Source organism: Akebia trifoliata, chromosome 14 (genome assembly GCF_017979445.1).
Source record: "Akebia trifoliata isolate Shusen 1 chromosome 14, ASM1797944v1, whole genome shotgun sequence".
NCBI lineage: Eukaryota > Viridiplantae > Streptophyta > Magnoliopsida > Ranunculales > Lardizabalaceae > Akebia > Akebia trifoliata.
Window position 1 is genome coordinate 5,653,608 of NC_141388.1, and position 17,585 is coordinate 5,671,192.

General features: G+C 35.0%; 1 protein-coding gene across 1 annotated transcript; it reads right to left on the reverse strand.

Annotated features, from left to right (window-relative positions):
• Positions 1–855: 855 nt before the first annotated feature.
• LOC147385790 (auxin response factor 18-like) lies at positions 856–5,982 on the reverse strand. Its single transcript, XM_086423027.1, has 5 exons — positions 5,014–5,982; positions 3,631–4,845; positions 1,685–2,586; positions 1,467–1,532; positions 856–1,147 (listed from the first exon to the last, which is right to left on the reverse strand). The coding sequence occupies exons 2-5, from the start codon at positions 4,753–4,755 to the stop codon at positions 1,066–1,068; spliced, it is 2,175 nt and encodes a 724-aa protein (XP_086279153.1). The 5' UTR covers positions 4,756–4,845; positions 5,014–5,982; the 3' UTR covers positions 856–1,065.
• Positions 5,983–17,585: the final 11,603 nt, after the last annotated feature.

Here is a 17,585-nt window from a genome sequence, read left to right on the forward strand (position 1 = left end):
AAAATCATGAAGTCTTTGAAAATATCTTTTATTTAAAAAAAACAAAATTAATTGCTAGTTAATCCAATTTTTCAAAAAGAAAATCAGGGATTATTTTTTTCTTAGCGTTTTTTAAGTATTAAATTTTAATTTAATGTATAAAATACATATTTTTTAATTCATTAAACAATTATTTTTTGCATTTTAATTTACCCGACGTTTTCTCAATATTATCGAAGCTTTTTCTCTAGCCAAAAATTATTCCCAAACCCCGACTTTGTTACTATGTGCATGAGCCCAAGGATTAGTCGGGTGCTCTAAGAGGCCAAAATACCTTCGTTCCCAAAAAAAAAACTATACCAACACATGACATGGCACATCTACAACAATGGATTGACCATCAACCCTACCCGGAGTGATAAACATCTTGACAATGCAGTGTGGCACTTAATGTTGAAATTTGAGATGGGCTCAGATGTACTAAAAGGAGAGCTGTTTTTCAGCTTATTTACGTTCATGGCTTAACTTTTCGCACCATTAACACTTGCATGCTTTTGATTTATTTGTTGGATTTGTATCATTTGGCATTTAGATCTAACATCATGTCTTAGTTTAAATCTTGAACTTGAGCAACTTGGGAAAAGGGTCTCTGGAAACCCAAAAATAAGGTGTGCTTAGTGGGCAGAGGGTATTAGTGGAAAGGGAGACTGAGGAAAAGGATACCCGAAGCCAATGGGGTCACACAGTCCTTGGAGACCTACCGAGGCGTGGTGGTATGTTACGATCACAGATACAACTGGGCTCAACTTTCAACACCACTAACAAGCAAAAGTGTTTTTTGATGTATTGGTTGGATTCGTATCTGCTCTGAACAAATAACAAACAGATAACTGAAAATTGACATTACATAAGCATCCATAAAATTTAAAGAATTCCAGTGAAAAGATGTATGTTGTTAAAACTTTACTAAGGATAGACGCACGAATCAAACTCCTCCCAAATATTATTATATATGGAAGGAACAAGCGACCAAGAATTCTTCAAAACCAAAGGTTCGACAGTTTATCCCAACCAAAATTTCCAATCTTAAGCAAATATGCTCAGCGGGCCTGTCTTATTAGAAGAGTTTAGTCCGTTATCTGCATTCCGAGACCCTGTGATCCATGTCCTGCAAGAAGATTTAACTTGTATTTGTAGGAATTCTTGAATGAAACTGGGAAAAAAAAAAAGATGACCCACAGATTTGTAGAACCAATGTTGACATAAACAAAGACTTGAAATTCACAAATATAGTCTCCTCCTCATAAGGGAGCTATCTTATGAGGAGAGGCTTTATTATAGATATCCGAAGAAGGATGATCGAAGTGGTATTTCCCACAATTCAAAAAAGGAAAAAAAAAGAAAGAAAAGAGCATTCAAACAATGTTTTGCTCATCTGACTCTACACTTTAACATAAGTTTTTTTTTTTTTTTTTCCGGTTCTCTACCTTCTTATGTTGTCACTGCCTGAATCCATTACAACTGTCAGTCTCCTTGCCGTTTTCATGAAGTCGCTGCAATAATAAAGGGGAAAAATCCACACCATCAGATTCTTGAAGACAACCCTTCTCAATGATATGATGCAGATTCAGACACATTTGAGTATTCTAAAATGCCAAACCAAAAAACAAAAAAGGAGAAGAAGTCAGAAAATAAAGCTTTTCACCTGAACGGTTCATCGCCAGTGTGCTTAACTGCACCTGTTGCATCCCGGTAAAGCACATGGCTCAACATCTCTGATTTTTCTAAGCCAAACATATTGGCCAGTTTTCTGTATAACTCTTCGTATGACCCAAGAACTGAGAGGTCAAGAGTACGACCCACATCCTCTGACTCCATGAACACCTTGCAGTGGCCAGTCTCTATACCAACATCAGTTGTCTGGCTATCCTTGTACCATAGAAACCCCTCAGAGGACAAATTCTCTTGTGGGCCACGCCGATCAAGAGAAGATCCAGAAACGTTGTAGAATTTTGATGTCTTCTCTGGATTCCCATACAATGAACTATTTCCCGTAACCGTATCACTAGAGAAAGTGTGAGAAATTTGTTGCTCCGTGAGTATCGGTTGACCAAAAAGCACAAACTGAGGTGTTTTTCCCTCTACAGATTTCTTGGAACTCTGGGTAGAATTTCCCATCGTGAGCAAACAAGATACATTATCACTGCTGTTGGAGTTGCCCATGACGAGACCAGTGGAGATTCTGGACGGCGGGGCAGCAGTATCAAGTTGCTGGAAACAGGCCGGAAACAGACCCGTCTGCAGTTTGTTAAGGTGGAGATCTGATAAAGATATACCAAATTGAGCATGCCTGGCTCCCTGTATGCCTGCAGGAGTGTTGTCAGATAGACAACACAAGGGGCTGCTGGACCTGAGAGGATTGCTGGAAAATGACGGAATTGGAATTTGTCCGTCAAGGGGGAAATCCGAGTGTTGTGGAATCCGCAACTTTTTCCTCGGTGGTGAGAAGGGTGAGAGATGGATGGCAGGTATATTTGATACCAACTCAACAAGCCATGGGCTCACACTCTTAACATTTTGTAGCAAATCCGGCTCATCCCATGTTACCTATAGAAACGAAAATGATAAGGCAAGAATGATGCTGACAGTAAAATTAGGGTTTAAACCTGATCATATCACAATTATATGCCTAGGAAAAATTAAAACAACATTTACAATGGAATTGTAATTATTTAATAGCAGCCACGGATTGCTAAATTCAATAATTACTCTCAGCATCATTGGAAGACATAAAACGAAGAAACATAATATCAGATCATAAGAATCACCCAATTAAATTCATTTCTAGAATAAGAGATCCCCTGGGTAGGAATCATCAAATATTTAGTCCACTTCATGCATGCAAGCCATGTGTAGTGCAATGGACTCGGAACAATCATTAAGGTCTATTTGAGAATCTTCAAAAAGGTAAATTATTGACTATTACAGGATAGAATAATTTTCTACTAGCAATCATAACAAAGATTATGTAGCACTGACCAGGGCATGCTAAATTGGGACCAATTCCACTATGCTTAGGTCACGTTAACATGTCATGCATTGACTTAAAAGGTAATCATAATTCGTGCCTATGGACACATTGTGTGAAACCAGGTGTATGTTCTTAATGCATGTTGCAGAAGTGAGGAATATCAGATATGTGGCTGCAACTGTTGATACAAGGACACTGTTTTTGAAAGAAAAAAAATTGTTGTGTTCATCCATATAGCAATCTAGACAAAATGCTATATTTACTGTATCTGACTTTAAACAATAGTGTAGAACAAACAAGGGCTCCTTGATGAAAACATATACACCCATGCACCTACTAGAGAGTATCTGAGTTACCCATGAGTGAGTGTTGGTAGTCATACCAGAGAATGCCAGATCAGAATTGCAGTTTTTCTAACCTAAATACAAACCGAAAAAATAAAAAAATGTGTCCAAAAATTGAAGCATATATTTCAAGAGGAGGCACAATTCAAAAAGCTACCAATCCGAAATTAGGAAAAAAACATGGGAAACAAGTCAATATCAAATCATTGATGATATTTGGACTTTGGAGCAGATAAAGTTTTGTACATACAGCAATGGGTCAAGAGACAAGGATACCTGGAGAAGCCTCCATGGTGAATCGGGCCAACGGACAGAGTCAGCAACCTGAACAGAGGATATGGTCCCCATGAACCAGCTTATCCTTGAAGAATCCTCAGTTTCAAATGGCATCTTGAATCTCATCCCTGGACACCATCGGATCCTTAATGCTGCTCTCACAGCCGATGCCTTCACACAAAACTCTGGAGTGCTTGCTCGAGGATAGTAAACAACCTCGAAGGGCTGTCCATTGGCAGCTAGAGTTGCAGCCTCAATAACAGACTCGGGTGTTACTCTTCCCCTTCCCCTCAAACCCCCACCACCCAATTTCGAATTCCAACCATTAGCACTTCTCATGAGCTTGTTCTCCTCTTCCCTCAAAAAGCCCGAAAACCCCCCATATGACGGGAAACAATTTCCAGCAGCAGAATTCCAACCGGATGGCGACTCTGGTCCACCACTAAGCCCTCTCTTTGCCCGTCGGATTCCAACACAGAGATCCCCATTTTCTGTTCTCAAGAACACAATGGAGTCCCCGGCAACAAGTTTCTTCTGGTTCACAAAACTGCTCCACCCCGTCGTCAAGAGATGACGACGTGGAGTCCCTCTATAAATATGCCTGAATTTCCAAATCTCACCATGAACATCCTTTGCAAGGACAGTTTGGACAGGAGGCTCTGCCGAATAATCCAAACGAGGAAAGATCGTCTCCGCACAGTAACGAGGAACAGAGAAACCTCCACCATTGTTAGCATCGGATTGCGTCAACGTCTTTGCAAAGGACGACGGTTTCCCCGGAACTTCAGACCCATTGCTTTCAAAAGCTTCATTTTCATCGAAGTCAGGCTCATTGTTCCTTAAAGGAACCAATCTTATTTTTGCATAAACCTCATCGGTCTCAGGATCTGCCATGAATTTCACAGTGGCAACTCTACAGAGCAAAAATGCAGGAATCCTTAAAGAATTTCCGAAATCAACATTCCCATGTGAGTGCTCCGCCTGGCCTTGCGGGAAGTAAAAGACCTTAGAGTTCACTAGTGGCATTTGCACCATCCCTCCAGCGCAGGCATGCCAGAGTTGTGAATCCAAACATTTCTCCTTGTCTTTCATTGATTCTTTTGCTGAATCCATAAATGCGATCATTGTAGTCGGGATAATTATAGCAATTTGAACTAGTCTTAAAGCGTAAAAAATGATTCAATCTCTTTGATTGATACTTCTCTCACTAAAGCTCTGTAAACGAAAAATTGATTTACAAAAAATCAGACAAAAATTCGAAATACCTATACAATAACAATAAAAACGAAAAGTACAGAAAATAAGAGATTACAAATGTTCAACAAAAATTGGAAGAAATTAGCCCCAAATGTTAAAAGAGGCAAGAGTTTAGAAATCTCTTACCTTTCTCACGAAAGAAATTCCGATCTGTATGGAATTTGGATCCGTACCACACGAAGGGAGATAAGGACCCTAAATTCTTTTCGATGTCAGATATCGCTTGAAAAAAAAAAACTGATTTTGCACAAAAGAGCGTCTTTTGAGCTTCTGCTCCTCCTACATTAACCTTCACTTGAATTTATCTATAGCGAAGATCTTATTTTCTTCTTCCTCGTTCAACGAAAAATCCTTAATTATCACAGCAGAACTTCAACAAATACGGGATTTATAAACTTTAAACAAAAATCCGAATCCTGCTACACACTAAAGGCTTAAAGCAGAAGCTTCACTCCGACCTTCGCACAAGCAAGAAATACAAGCATCCGAAAAATTCCATTTTTTTTCTTCCTCAAGTCCACCAAACCTCAGTACTACAGACATGAAAAGGTTATCGTATGAGAGAGATTGATACCAAATATACCTCTATTTCACAGAAATCACCCACAACTAACAGTTTAAGTAGAAAAATCTCCAATTTAACCAAACTCTCCTTCGATTTCACACAACTAACAACCTAAACTACTATTAGAAAATAAGATTTAGCAGATATTAAAGACAAAAAATCTCCAAGAAAATCAGAATCGTCGCAAATTACATCGATATTCAACCCTACAAGTGAAAATTGCACATTTATTTTTTTCCAATACTGCTTCAACTCTCGAAGACATCAATATCATACATCTCACACACTCCTGGGTGTCTCAGACTTCATCACCATTAGATTTCAATGGAGATTTACAGAACACTCTTCACCATTTTGACACGTAGAGGTTTTACCTTCTTCGAAGGCTTTCGATAGCAAAAATCCAAAACAAAAGTTAAGTTCAGGTCTCCTACTTGTTTCTCGTTCTTATCTTTTTTCTACAGATCGAAAACCACTCTCTCTCTTTTCAGAGTTCAGATTGAACAAAAACAAAAATCTCGAAAGAAGCAAAAAAATAAATATGGGAAAGAGAATTTCTCCTAAATTAATAGTAAAATTAATTAACACAATAATTAATGATTAAGATTAATTAATTATCACGATATTTATATAAATATCGCGGTCTACGAGAAATCGTAATATGTTTTGGACGTGGAGTAAAACAAAACCAAAGCGGTAGTTAACCATGAAAGTAAACTGTGGTTAAGGGTTTTCTAGTTTCTGTTGCGTTGCTTCAACCAAACCAATGACTATGAGGGGTTAAGTAACCAGAGTCAAACTTAACTTTGTTGTTTGTTGGTTTTCGGTTCTGTTCCCGATTTTCAGGTTCGGAGAGGAGGATTTGGGCGCAGTGACGTAATTCATGAAAAGTTATCCTGTTTTGCTTGGACTTTTCTAACTTAAACAGACAAGGTCAAATCTAGGGTTTTAGATTTGGGGGAATACATCGATTCCTAGGGATCAGTGTAAGAATCATTTTCTTGGGATCCATTTAGTTCAATCCCTAAGAATATTCAATCATCTTAGCCACTCCTTTTTTACACTGTCGATTGGCCTTTTTAGGGTTTTGTAGATGAGTCATAATGAATACAAACGGTCCTAATACACGGTTGGGTACGAGACTGACATGATAAGGACATAGAACCATAGATCATTTTCATCGGGATACACAAGAAAAGATGTGCGGCTTTGTGCCCTTGCCACATCATCCACGTACCCAATCGTGTGCATTCATCCTTATTCGTTGTAGATTTGTAAATAGGCAATGCATGGTCGGAAAAAAATGAAAAGTGAAACTTTATAAAGTTTCTTGTTTGTGGTCCATCTAATGCAAAAGTATTTTATTATGTTAAGATACAAAATAATGCTGAAGTGACTTGAAGCTGAAACCTCATATTGCACATCTTGACGTGTAAGTATATGGAAATCATAGAAAATAATAATAATAATAATTACCAATTAGATAATGAAAATAATTAGATCAAGTTTTATCGTCACTCTAATTATTTTCATTCTCTAATTGGTAAATAAGTCACTCCAAAATATGTACATCCCCGATTGTTTTGTTTGAATAAGCACATTAATCTTGATTGAGCTTACCTAATCCTCAGATAAGCTTATACGATTTCATGAAATTTCGTCTATTTTCAATTTATGGCAAGTTACCTTTGGGTTCCAAATCAATGGTGTTCATGAAAGGATCAAGTAAAAGTATGCTGATTTTTCATTAACACCACCATCAATAATCTCTCCTCTTTTCCATGCCACTGTAGTTTGATACAGGTGACCCTCAATTCATTTGTATTGATTCCAACAATTTTTAATGTACTAAATTCTCTTATTATTAATCAAATCTCTTTTCTTTTTCATAATCAATAGGAATGTATTAATAAAACGTCAACTCCCTTGTAAAATAATATAGATCTTCATGGCATGAATTCGGAATTGGTTTGTTTCGATGGAGTTCGAATTAACTCTTCCTAGTCCTCATTCTTCTCCAAGATCATCGTTGGTTTTGCATTCATAGTGGCAATTGTATTATGAGAAAGCTCACCCCTCTCAACGAGCCAAGAAAGCTCTCTTTTACATCACAGGGATTGAAATGCTACATTCAAAAAAAGTTCTTTTGACAATGAACCACTCTGATACAGACTGTACAGAGTCAATTTTGAGAAGGTGAAAAGTCATTATTGTAGTTCAAAGTCCTAATTATAGCATGTGAAAACAGTCCTTCCCTCGGTTTCTCTTTGGATGATCATATTGGAGATTTAGATCGCTTGAAATACAATGAAATTTGAAGGAAAAAAAATGTACTCGTTGTGGTTAGTAGACAAAAAATCTTGAATTTTCTAATTAAAGGAGATCGATTTATTGAATTATAAATAATAAAAAATACAATTGGAAGGGAAGACATGAAAATCTTGATGTACTCGCAAAGTTGAAGATTGGTCTAAGTTAATTTTAACCGGTTAAAGCTTTTTATCCCTCTTTATCGTAACATCGATTCTATTTAAATAGATTCAATTTGATCTACTCTTCAAGGCCCATATGGTTCAAACTATCCATGTTCAATAGAGCATTGACACAAGAAATCCTTGGATAATTTGAAGAATATTAATTCAAAGATTATCTATATTTATAGATAATTCAATAATGCGATTGATGCTTTAGCTTTCGTTGCTGAAAGAAATAGAGAAGATAACTAGACGAGAAGAGATTCTTTCTCAAAGTGCAAGTGGGACCTTGTTGGGGAAGTCAATGGTTTTTTTTTCTTTTTCTACGTAAGTAAATGATCTAATAAATAAAAGCTTGATTAATGTGCATTTATTCATGGGCATACCCCACAATATGATTTTAGACTCCAAAAGAAAACAACATAAATCTAAAAAATTGACTTAAATCCACTTGCACATCTACTAAAGTTTTTTTTTTTTTTTAAAAAAAAAAAAAAAAAAAAACATGTAATTAGAATTGTCCAAAATACTACTAAAAGATTTAGAAAAATCCCAATATACTCCAAGAGAAGATGAAATCATTCTTCAATGTAGATTTAATACTGATTGGAGGACCTAGATTGAGATCAAGATCTTTTCCTCTTCGATCTTCTCTTTGTAGATCTTTCTACCACCTCGTAATCAAATGTAACATTCCATTCATTCACCTCTTCTGAACATTCCAATCTTATAAGCTCACTCTTGGATTTTCCTCCATTTTCTCATTTTGAATTTGAATTGTCGGATGAAGTAGCATTCAAATTGAAACTTCTCATGAAATGCACCCAACCTTCGAGATCTTCTCTACTATCAACATTATAATCCAAAATTATGAAAGGATTTTTTAAAATCCACAAGTTGGATTAAGAGAAATTTGTAGAGAATCTAAAATATCTTTATAAAGTTGAGAATGACCTTACCCATGTTTATCGCATTTTTTAACCATTTCGTAATAAACATTATGGTCCCATGTACATGACATGAAGTTGTTGCAAGGACAATGAACAACCGCTATTTTTATACTAGCTTTCCATTCTCTCGATTGTTACAAAAAGCTTAGAGAGAGTCTAAAAAAGACATTATCAAGTTATGTTAGTGGTTGGAGGGCAAATAAGATCGAAACCGACACAACGTTGAGCCCAAATGCCATGGACCTACCTAATCTCTAACTACTACACAGCTCGACCTTTCTCATTTAATAAAAGAAACCCCACTCACACTGTCCACATCAGTATAGCTGGCTTGCCTTCTCTCCCTCCTTCCACATCTATTGCTTAACCTATAGACCCATCTGTACTCGTAGCTTACCTTGACACATAGGGCCTGAGGTTCGTGAAGTGGTCCTCCTTAATAAATAAATAAATAAAGCCTCAAACAAGTTTGATGAAGTATTATCAAATAAGTAAAGACTAGATGAGATGAGAAAAATATCCCAAATTTTTTTTGAAAAATAATGAAATATGTATTAACATTAGAAAACTTGTAGTGTTTTATTACATTGGTACCATTGGTTTGATCCATGTTTTAGAAATCAAATCAACAATTAGATTGAAAATTTGATTTAATCAACTTATAGTTACTAATTTTTTTTTTTTAATTTTTTTATATATATTTAAAAAGGTATACTTTTTACTATATTATCTTCATGAGTCGTGCTACATTACCTGTGTTGAACACTACATTCAACATTGAGTTGACGTGATAGTGCACAGATAACAATAGATTTGTTTTCTTCGATATAGAAGTTAAAAATCAATGGTTGGACAGTCCAACTCAGTGTCTAACGCAGGCAATTCATCATTTTCCTATCCTTATTTATATCGATAAAAATATAATATCCACAAACATCAATGATTCATTAATCTTGATCCATAGACTCTTGAGTTCAACCCCAACCGTTAAAATATGAAATCCAATGGTTGGAATAGAACACGTATCCCAAGAATATATCACATTTCCTTAAGAAAAATTCCGACTATTGGAGTTCATATTTTAATGGTCAAGAATGATATATGTACAGACAATAGAGTTTTCCTTGCCTATTTATGTGCATTCTCTTTGAGTTTAACGGGAAAAAGAGAAAAAATAATATATAAAGTTAAAGAAGTACTTGAAATGGAATTAGAGGAAAGACAATACATTTAGAGAAGTATCTTTAAGAAAGGGGAGAAGAGAAAAGATAATAAAATTAAAAATTGTTCACGAGATTTGTGGAGAGATTAAATCTTAACTCCTCTTTATAGTGAAGATAAAATTTGAAATAAAAGGGGGACAACTATTTTGTTTTATTATATAAATATATGTAACCTTTTGTATTATCATTTTTGGTGTAGAATCTTATTATTATTATTATTATTATTATTAAATAATTTGCTTTTGTCACGATTAGGGTAAGGGAAAAATCGTTCCAAGACCCCATATGCATCGAGGGCTTATCTGATTTTTCTTCCAATACCTCAAAATGAGATCAAAATTTTATATTGGAGTTAGTGCCTCGAGATTTGTTCCTTACAACAATTTATACATCGGTATCACATATTTATATCTAAGATTTACATTAACAAGTACAGTGTTTATTTACTCATCAACCTAAAAAACAATTATTGCACTATTATATAATTGGTAATGTTTAACATTCAACATTTCTTGACATTTTTTTAACAAAATCATATATTATAGAAAAATGATACTATTGGTTTGTAATATTATGCAGTACTATTTTATAGACTCCTATCAATTATTATATTAAGAGAAACATTTTCCTTACAAACTTAGTAAAGATTTAAAGTCTTACTAAGGGTTGTTTTGCTCTAATGGATTATCACATCAACTATCCAACATCAAGGCCCTCTAAGGTTCATTGAAAAACTCAGATAAATTTTTATTTTATTTTATTCAAAATTCATAGAATTTTATCGTCTACAACTTTGAAGAATCGGATCATGTTTTTGTGATTCCACAAGGTGGGCCCAAGGACCTGAGTAAGATCCTTACTAACTTAGAAAGGCTAGTTGGAGTCTTATGCTAAAGAGACAAACCATCCCTCAAAGTTATTTAAATTTAATGCATTATCAAGTTAGCTAATAAATTACCAATCATGTATAACTAATTCAAATCATATTATTTTTGAGTCATGATAATCTGATGCTCTTTTTTCAGATGCCCTATGTACACTCCCATGACAGAATCATAAATCCTTTACTTCAAAATACACAAGAAAAAGATTTATATTTTCTAACTGCAGAGCATATGGGGGCGTTTAAAAAAAGAATGTCAAATTATCATTAGTCATTATTTAAAAAAAAAAAAAAAAAAAAAAAAGAATTAATTTATAAGTATTTTTATCGAATGGGATCTGTATTGAATCCGAAAACCTAACTAACTCAAAGCAATTATATGGTCCCAAACCTCTTTATTGTGAGTCAAGGGTACTATGAGCATGAGAGGGAAATTAATTGTTCATTCTACACATGATGTAACGCCACTTAACAGACTTCATCACTCACTTTCTACTTTATAGTGCAAAAGTGATCTTCCCACTTCTACCTTGGCCACTCTTCAAACTCTAGTAGATAGAGTTTCAAATAGTCTCATTGACAATGATTTAACGACTATGTGCCTTTGAATAAAAATGTAATTTTGAGATATTTATATGGGTTTTAGTGAAAATTAAAAATATTTGAGATTTAAAAACGATGATATACCCATTGACTACGGTATTTTGTAATTGATTAAAAATATGAATGAAATACCCTCCTCTTTAACCTCTTATTGGAACTCGGTAGCCTTGATTTTAAAGTTTTTTCAAGAGATAGTCCTTAGAGATTCTGGTTCATAAGAGATTTGCTTTTAAATTCTATCCATAAGAGACACAAAATAACTGAAATTCCCTTATAAACCTAATACAATAGGTACTTGGCCCAAAACTTTGGAATATATGGTAGAGTTCATCAGCCTATTAAATGATTTGCACAATTGGATTTGCCACTTATCTTTTTCGATCATGAAAATGTAAAAGGCACAAAGTAATATTGATAGAATTTACAGCTTAATTTTGGTTACAATTTCGGGATGTATCATTGATTGAGCCACATTGGGTTACATGGGATTTTTCTATTACACAAGCTTTTAGAGCCCCCTATTACATAGGGAGCAGATCCTTTGTAGCCCAAATCTTCTGTTGCTCTCTGTGGTTCTTGTTATAGAATGTCACATTGGTGAGAAATAAGAACAGAATCCTCTATTTACTCCTATTTTAGATCAGATTTTAAAACATAATAACTCAAAACACTTTTTCTTTCTTCCTAATCGAGGGTGGAAAATTGATGGTCCCTGAACTTCTAAATTTCAATGGATAGGTAACATCTTCTTGATGATGTGGTGCATCCTCAACCGTCAATAATAACTACAGAGAGCTATAGAAGATTTGGGGTATAGGGGATCCCACTCCCCATTACTTAACACCAAGAATCCACCAAAGGGGGAAAAGCCAAAATCAGAATTTCAGGCAACAATTAAAAAGAAAGTGAGAACAAAACGAAATTAAATATAAAAATAAAAAAATTGATGGAATTTACTGTATAATATATTTTTTTCGTTAGCCCAGAGAGTATCCCCACCTTATGTGAGACTAATCTACTTGGGCCACATACAACGTCCCACCGTCACATGTTATAGCAGATAAATAACCACTTTACACGGAAGGGCATATAAAGGCTTGAAGACAAAACTTGGGGAGCAAACCTAGTCATGACTTACCATCTCAGCTAACCCTTGGTGGGGTTGTTTACATTTACAAGTATCCCTCTCTTTAATTGAGCTACGTTGGTTCTTCATCATCTCATATCGGGTTACATGCGATTTTCCTATTATCCGAGCATTAGGGCCCTAATATAAGAATCTCTTTAATTAAGCTACACATTAGGCCACCAATGATTTTTGAACAATGTGGGCCTTAATCCATTGCAGGCCCTTCAAAAGGCCTGCATTCTTTTTTTCTTCTCGGCGATTAATTCGATGCTAACAAAATTAGTTGCATTTGAATGAAATTCTAAAATTTGTTGTATTAATCTTTTTTGAGAAATTTTTTACTGCCAACACGTAACTTCAAAGAGTAATATCGTTCAATATGATTTGACAATCTACGATCCAGATGTTAAGTGGCCCCACTTTTTTTCATAGTTCGAATCCAACGGCCTCTATTTGCTAGGAGACAGCAAAAACTTTTTCCTCACCAAGATAAAAAACGTCCCTTAAGAGACAAAGTCCATAAAGAGGCTCCAACTGTACACCTTGTCGGCTTGTCCGTAAGTGGGATTTGGTCATCCACGTGGACAGATTAACTTGGTCTGACATCAATGTGTCCCATCAATTCAAAGGGATGTCTCGTCGGTTGAGCTGATGGAACATGACGCACGCCACTACCATCGAATCTCTGTCGCCTCTGTCTTCGCTCTCTCTCTCTGACTCAAGACTGAATGAAATCAGTCTTCAATACTCCACTAAGCAGGGCTTTTTCATGGATCCAATCCGAAGTCCTGATCCATTTAGATCAAATAAATAAGTTCAGAAATCAAATCTGTACTGTTACAGTATCGAATATTTGGGTTCTGGATTTCCAATAAAATCCGATCCACAATTCTGAATATTTTGTATATTTATTTAAATATTATATTATTCATATTTACATTTATGTTGATTTGTGTTTTTTATTAATAATTATTTCTAGCTCCCAAGCTGTACAGTCTTACATCATTTTCTTTTTCTTCTTTTTAAAAATTTATATTGTTGAGTTTTTTGTTAATTACTGCTTATGAATTTATAGTGGCCTAAATGCTTGGCGAATCTGATTTACGATGATTTGATCATCAAATCGTAATAGTGGTTTAGAAATCATGTATACTTTTAAACCATTTATTGTTTCTACAACAATATTAAACCGAAGAGACCTGGTGTTGTTAAGCCAAAATCCTACAATTTGAAGAAAGGGTGAGGTTTCACTGTTCATTTTTATTACCAAAACGTTAATGATAAGAGTCGTGCTGGGGTGACATAGAATTTACTGCGATTCTCACAATTCTAACTTGGACATGCATACATAACTGTAGATGGTTTTTACTCGTATCACGAAGAAACACATCTATGGTTATGAACACATCACACGTCAAACTTGTGAGAATCGTAGTAAATATTTTGTGTCATTTCAGCATTTTCCTAACGATAATGAATTTTAAGGTTTTTAAAGTGACTATTTTGCAGGTTTAAAGTAACAAATTGGAAATAGTCACTTTAAATCTAGGAATTCGTTATCGTTATGATTTTTTTATATAATGAAAATGTGATCATTCACATTTTGGTAATTAAAATGAACAATTAACCGGAATCGTATATAACTCATTTTTAGCTCACAAAAGTAATTCACTTTATGATCTTTTATCTCAAAAATTACTTTCTCGTTGTTAAATTATCTATTGATTTGATTGTCAGAGCGTATTTGATAATATTTGATGCCCCACATATCCCAACCGGGAAACTTTTTGTTGCCTTAAAGTAGGGTGAACTTGGGCTCGTGAACCCAATCTTAATGCGTTTCCAAATCATCTGATACCCAAAATAATATGGTAGACCCCTAGTGATGAAGAACTAGCCAATCCTTGATCTTAAAATCCCAAGCCCAATTAGGCGGCCCAATCGTATGTCCTTGAAGATTATGGTCTGTGTCCCTACTCGTTGGCTTGAACTTCGAACCAAAGTGGTTAGAGTTGGGCTGAACTGCGATATGAGGACCTCAAATAAGCCCATTATTTTTTCACAGCCAAAATTTAAGCCCAACACATTATGTATGGCCCACTAGCCATACTGGGCCAGTTTCTATTCCTAATCAAACACATCTAATTTATCAGTTCTCAATGGAAAATTGTTGAACCTTAAACTTCTTTGCATCGGACGGCTGAAAGAGGAGGATTTTCCTATATTCTAAAACAAAGCCAATGCCTAAAACCATCGATCTCTAATAACCTGTCCTGATCTCGATGTTTTCTACTTCGATCTCATCCGTGTATGCTTGAGGCTAGAAAAAACCATTTTCTATAAGCCCACTCAACACCAATAATTACTGGCCAGGTGGGGCTGACAATGGGTCGGGTGTGGGGCGGATGAAACTATTTTCATATCCTTATCCAACTCTATAGCTGATTATTCACACCCGATTTTTTACCCAGTTATGCTTAGGATATCCATATCCGACTATATAGCTGATTATTCACACCCGATTTTTTACCCAGTTATGCTTAGGATATCCATATCCGACTATTTATCCACTTTTTGAAAAGATATCCATATTCGACTTGTACTCAAATTTCAAGTGGATTTGGAAGTGGGATATATATACCTCATTGTGATGATTATGGAAAAACATTAATTTTGGGTTATATACGGATAAACGGATATTCAGGTAGATAGGATGTCTATCCATATCGGGCCCTAAAAATATTTGTATAACAATAATTGCGGATGAATTTACCCGAATTCTTAATCAAATAAAAAATTTGTACCCATACCTGAATAACTTGGGTAGGATGAGTTGGGTAAACGGATATTATCTGACCCATTGTCAGCCCTATGTCCAGGTGATCAATCCAATCTGATTGGTGAATTAGGGTATGGATTGAGAATGTGGGATCCAATAAGAATCCAATCTGAAAAATGCCCGAACCATTATCGTATTGGATCGGTTCTTGGGTCAACCAAATCTATTTTATAGTCATTTCCGTATCAAGTATCAATTCTAATCCAATCTCAATCCCCTTAATCAATTACCAATAAGTTGGAAACTTGTCATTTCCATTTTTTATTTTAATATGTTTATAGTTTGAACCAAAGAATATACTTCTCCAAAAGAATGGATTTTATTATATTTCTTGAGCAACATCTATTTTTAAATTCAAATCTTAATTCCTAGTCGTACTGACTGTGATAAAGAAGTAACTCTTCTATTATTTGGTCACAAATTAAAAGAATCCCAATAGAATTTGCGAGATAAATTTTTTAGATCTCCCCACCAATCAACAAAGAAAATAAGAAAAAGGTTAAAAATAACAATATTTGTTTACGGGGTTCCTACGACCACGTCGCTGAGCTGGGACTGCAATTCGAACGGATTGGGCCGGGTTGGAGATCTACCCACACCCATGCCCAACCTGACCTCGGGCATAAAATGCTTAACCAAACGCAACCCAAGTCGGATTAATTCATTCCTCGTTAATACTAGGTAATTTAATATTGATAAGGGTCTATATAACGATAATTGGCATGTAAAAGAACTTGAAATTTACAATTATTTATCCTAAAAATGTGTTTTAAAGTTTTATATACATAAAATTATAAGCAAATTTAAAGAAGAAGAATAAAAAGATTAACTAAAATAATCATATTTATTGTTTATAGGAATTTTCAATAAAAGAAAAATATTTTAAGTTTTAATATAATCATTGTATGACAATGTAGAAATACCCTTGAACAAAAAAAATTAATAACAAAGCAATTGTTTGTTTACTGAGAATAATCACACATAATCGTTTATATCTAGATAAACAAAAGCATGCATTGAAATACATTTAAATTATATTCATATTAAATTCGGGTTCGGGTAAATTGGGTTGGCCAATACCTATGGCCGAACCCAACCCAATTTGAGTCGGGCATTTTTTTTATATTGTTGCTTGAACCCAAGGCCAAACCTAACTCAAGGTTGGATTCAACCCAAAGGGTTCGGGTTTGGCCCGCCCAAGTTGCAGCCCAACACTAAACTGCCTAATGAGACCTTACTGTATAAAACTTGTTAAATGTCATTTTTCAGACTCCCTTTATAATCTATATCCTTTTATTAAATAAATAAAAACAGAGACCTCATCTTAAATAGAAGACTAAATATTGTAATTCTTTCCTTAATTATATATAAGACAAAATCACCACATGATAGTCGGGTTTAGTGCAGATCTTGGAATTCATGCTAACTATATCTACATTTAATCATACAGGCCACGAGATTGGCACTTTTGTGGTACATTATATTCATTATGTATCACTATACTCATTATACAAGAGTAATGATTTTGTGACTCCCTCACGACATTCTCAAAATACTCTCCTGATGTGGTATGTGCTAGAACCATAGAACTTTTTCCTCGGGATACACAATTGCACATATTTATGGGATGTGATGTGTATCCCAAGTCATAAACTCTATGGTTCTAGCATATTGCCACATCAGAAGAGTATTTTGAGTATGCCACATGGGAGAGTCAGATTATCACGACTCTTATTATGATACATTATAGATTGAGTAATGATAATCTGATTCCCCCACGTGGCATACTCAAAATACTCTCCTGCCATGGAATCTACCAGAACCATAGATTTACTTTCATCGTGATACACAACTGCATGAACTCCTGGTCAACTAAATCGAATCCATCGTGATCTCTTCTAAGATCCTCTGATTAGATCACGCGTCGTAGTACTCCCTCAAGGGAGAATTTAAACGCTTAAAAGTAGAGATTATTCTATTGAATATAATATATGACGATTTTATTGATTATAAAAAATATGGAAGACTAGTG

Excerpts from the sequence above, each read along its gene's own strand:
- LOC147385790 (XM_086423027.1), bottom strand. The coding sequence starts at position 4,755 with ATGATCGCATTTATGGATTCAGCAAAAGAATCAATGAAAGACAAGGAG. Across the intron at positions 1,533-1,684 it reads ACTGGCGATGAACCGTTCAG|CGACTTCATGAAAACGGCAA; the intron begins GTGAAAAGCTTT and ends TTATTATTGCAG. Across the intron at positions 1,148-1,466 it reads GGCAGTGACAACATAAGAAG|GACATGGATCACAGGGTCTC; the intron begins GTAGAGAACCGG and ends ATCTTCTTGCAG.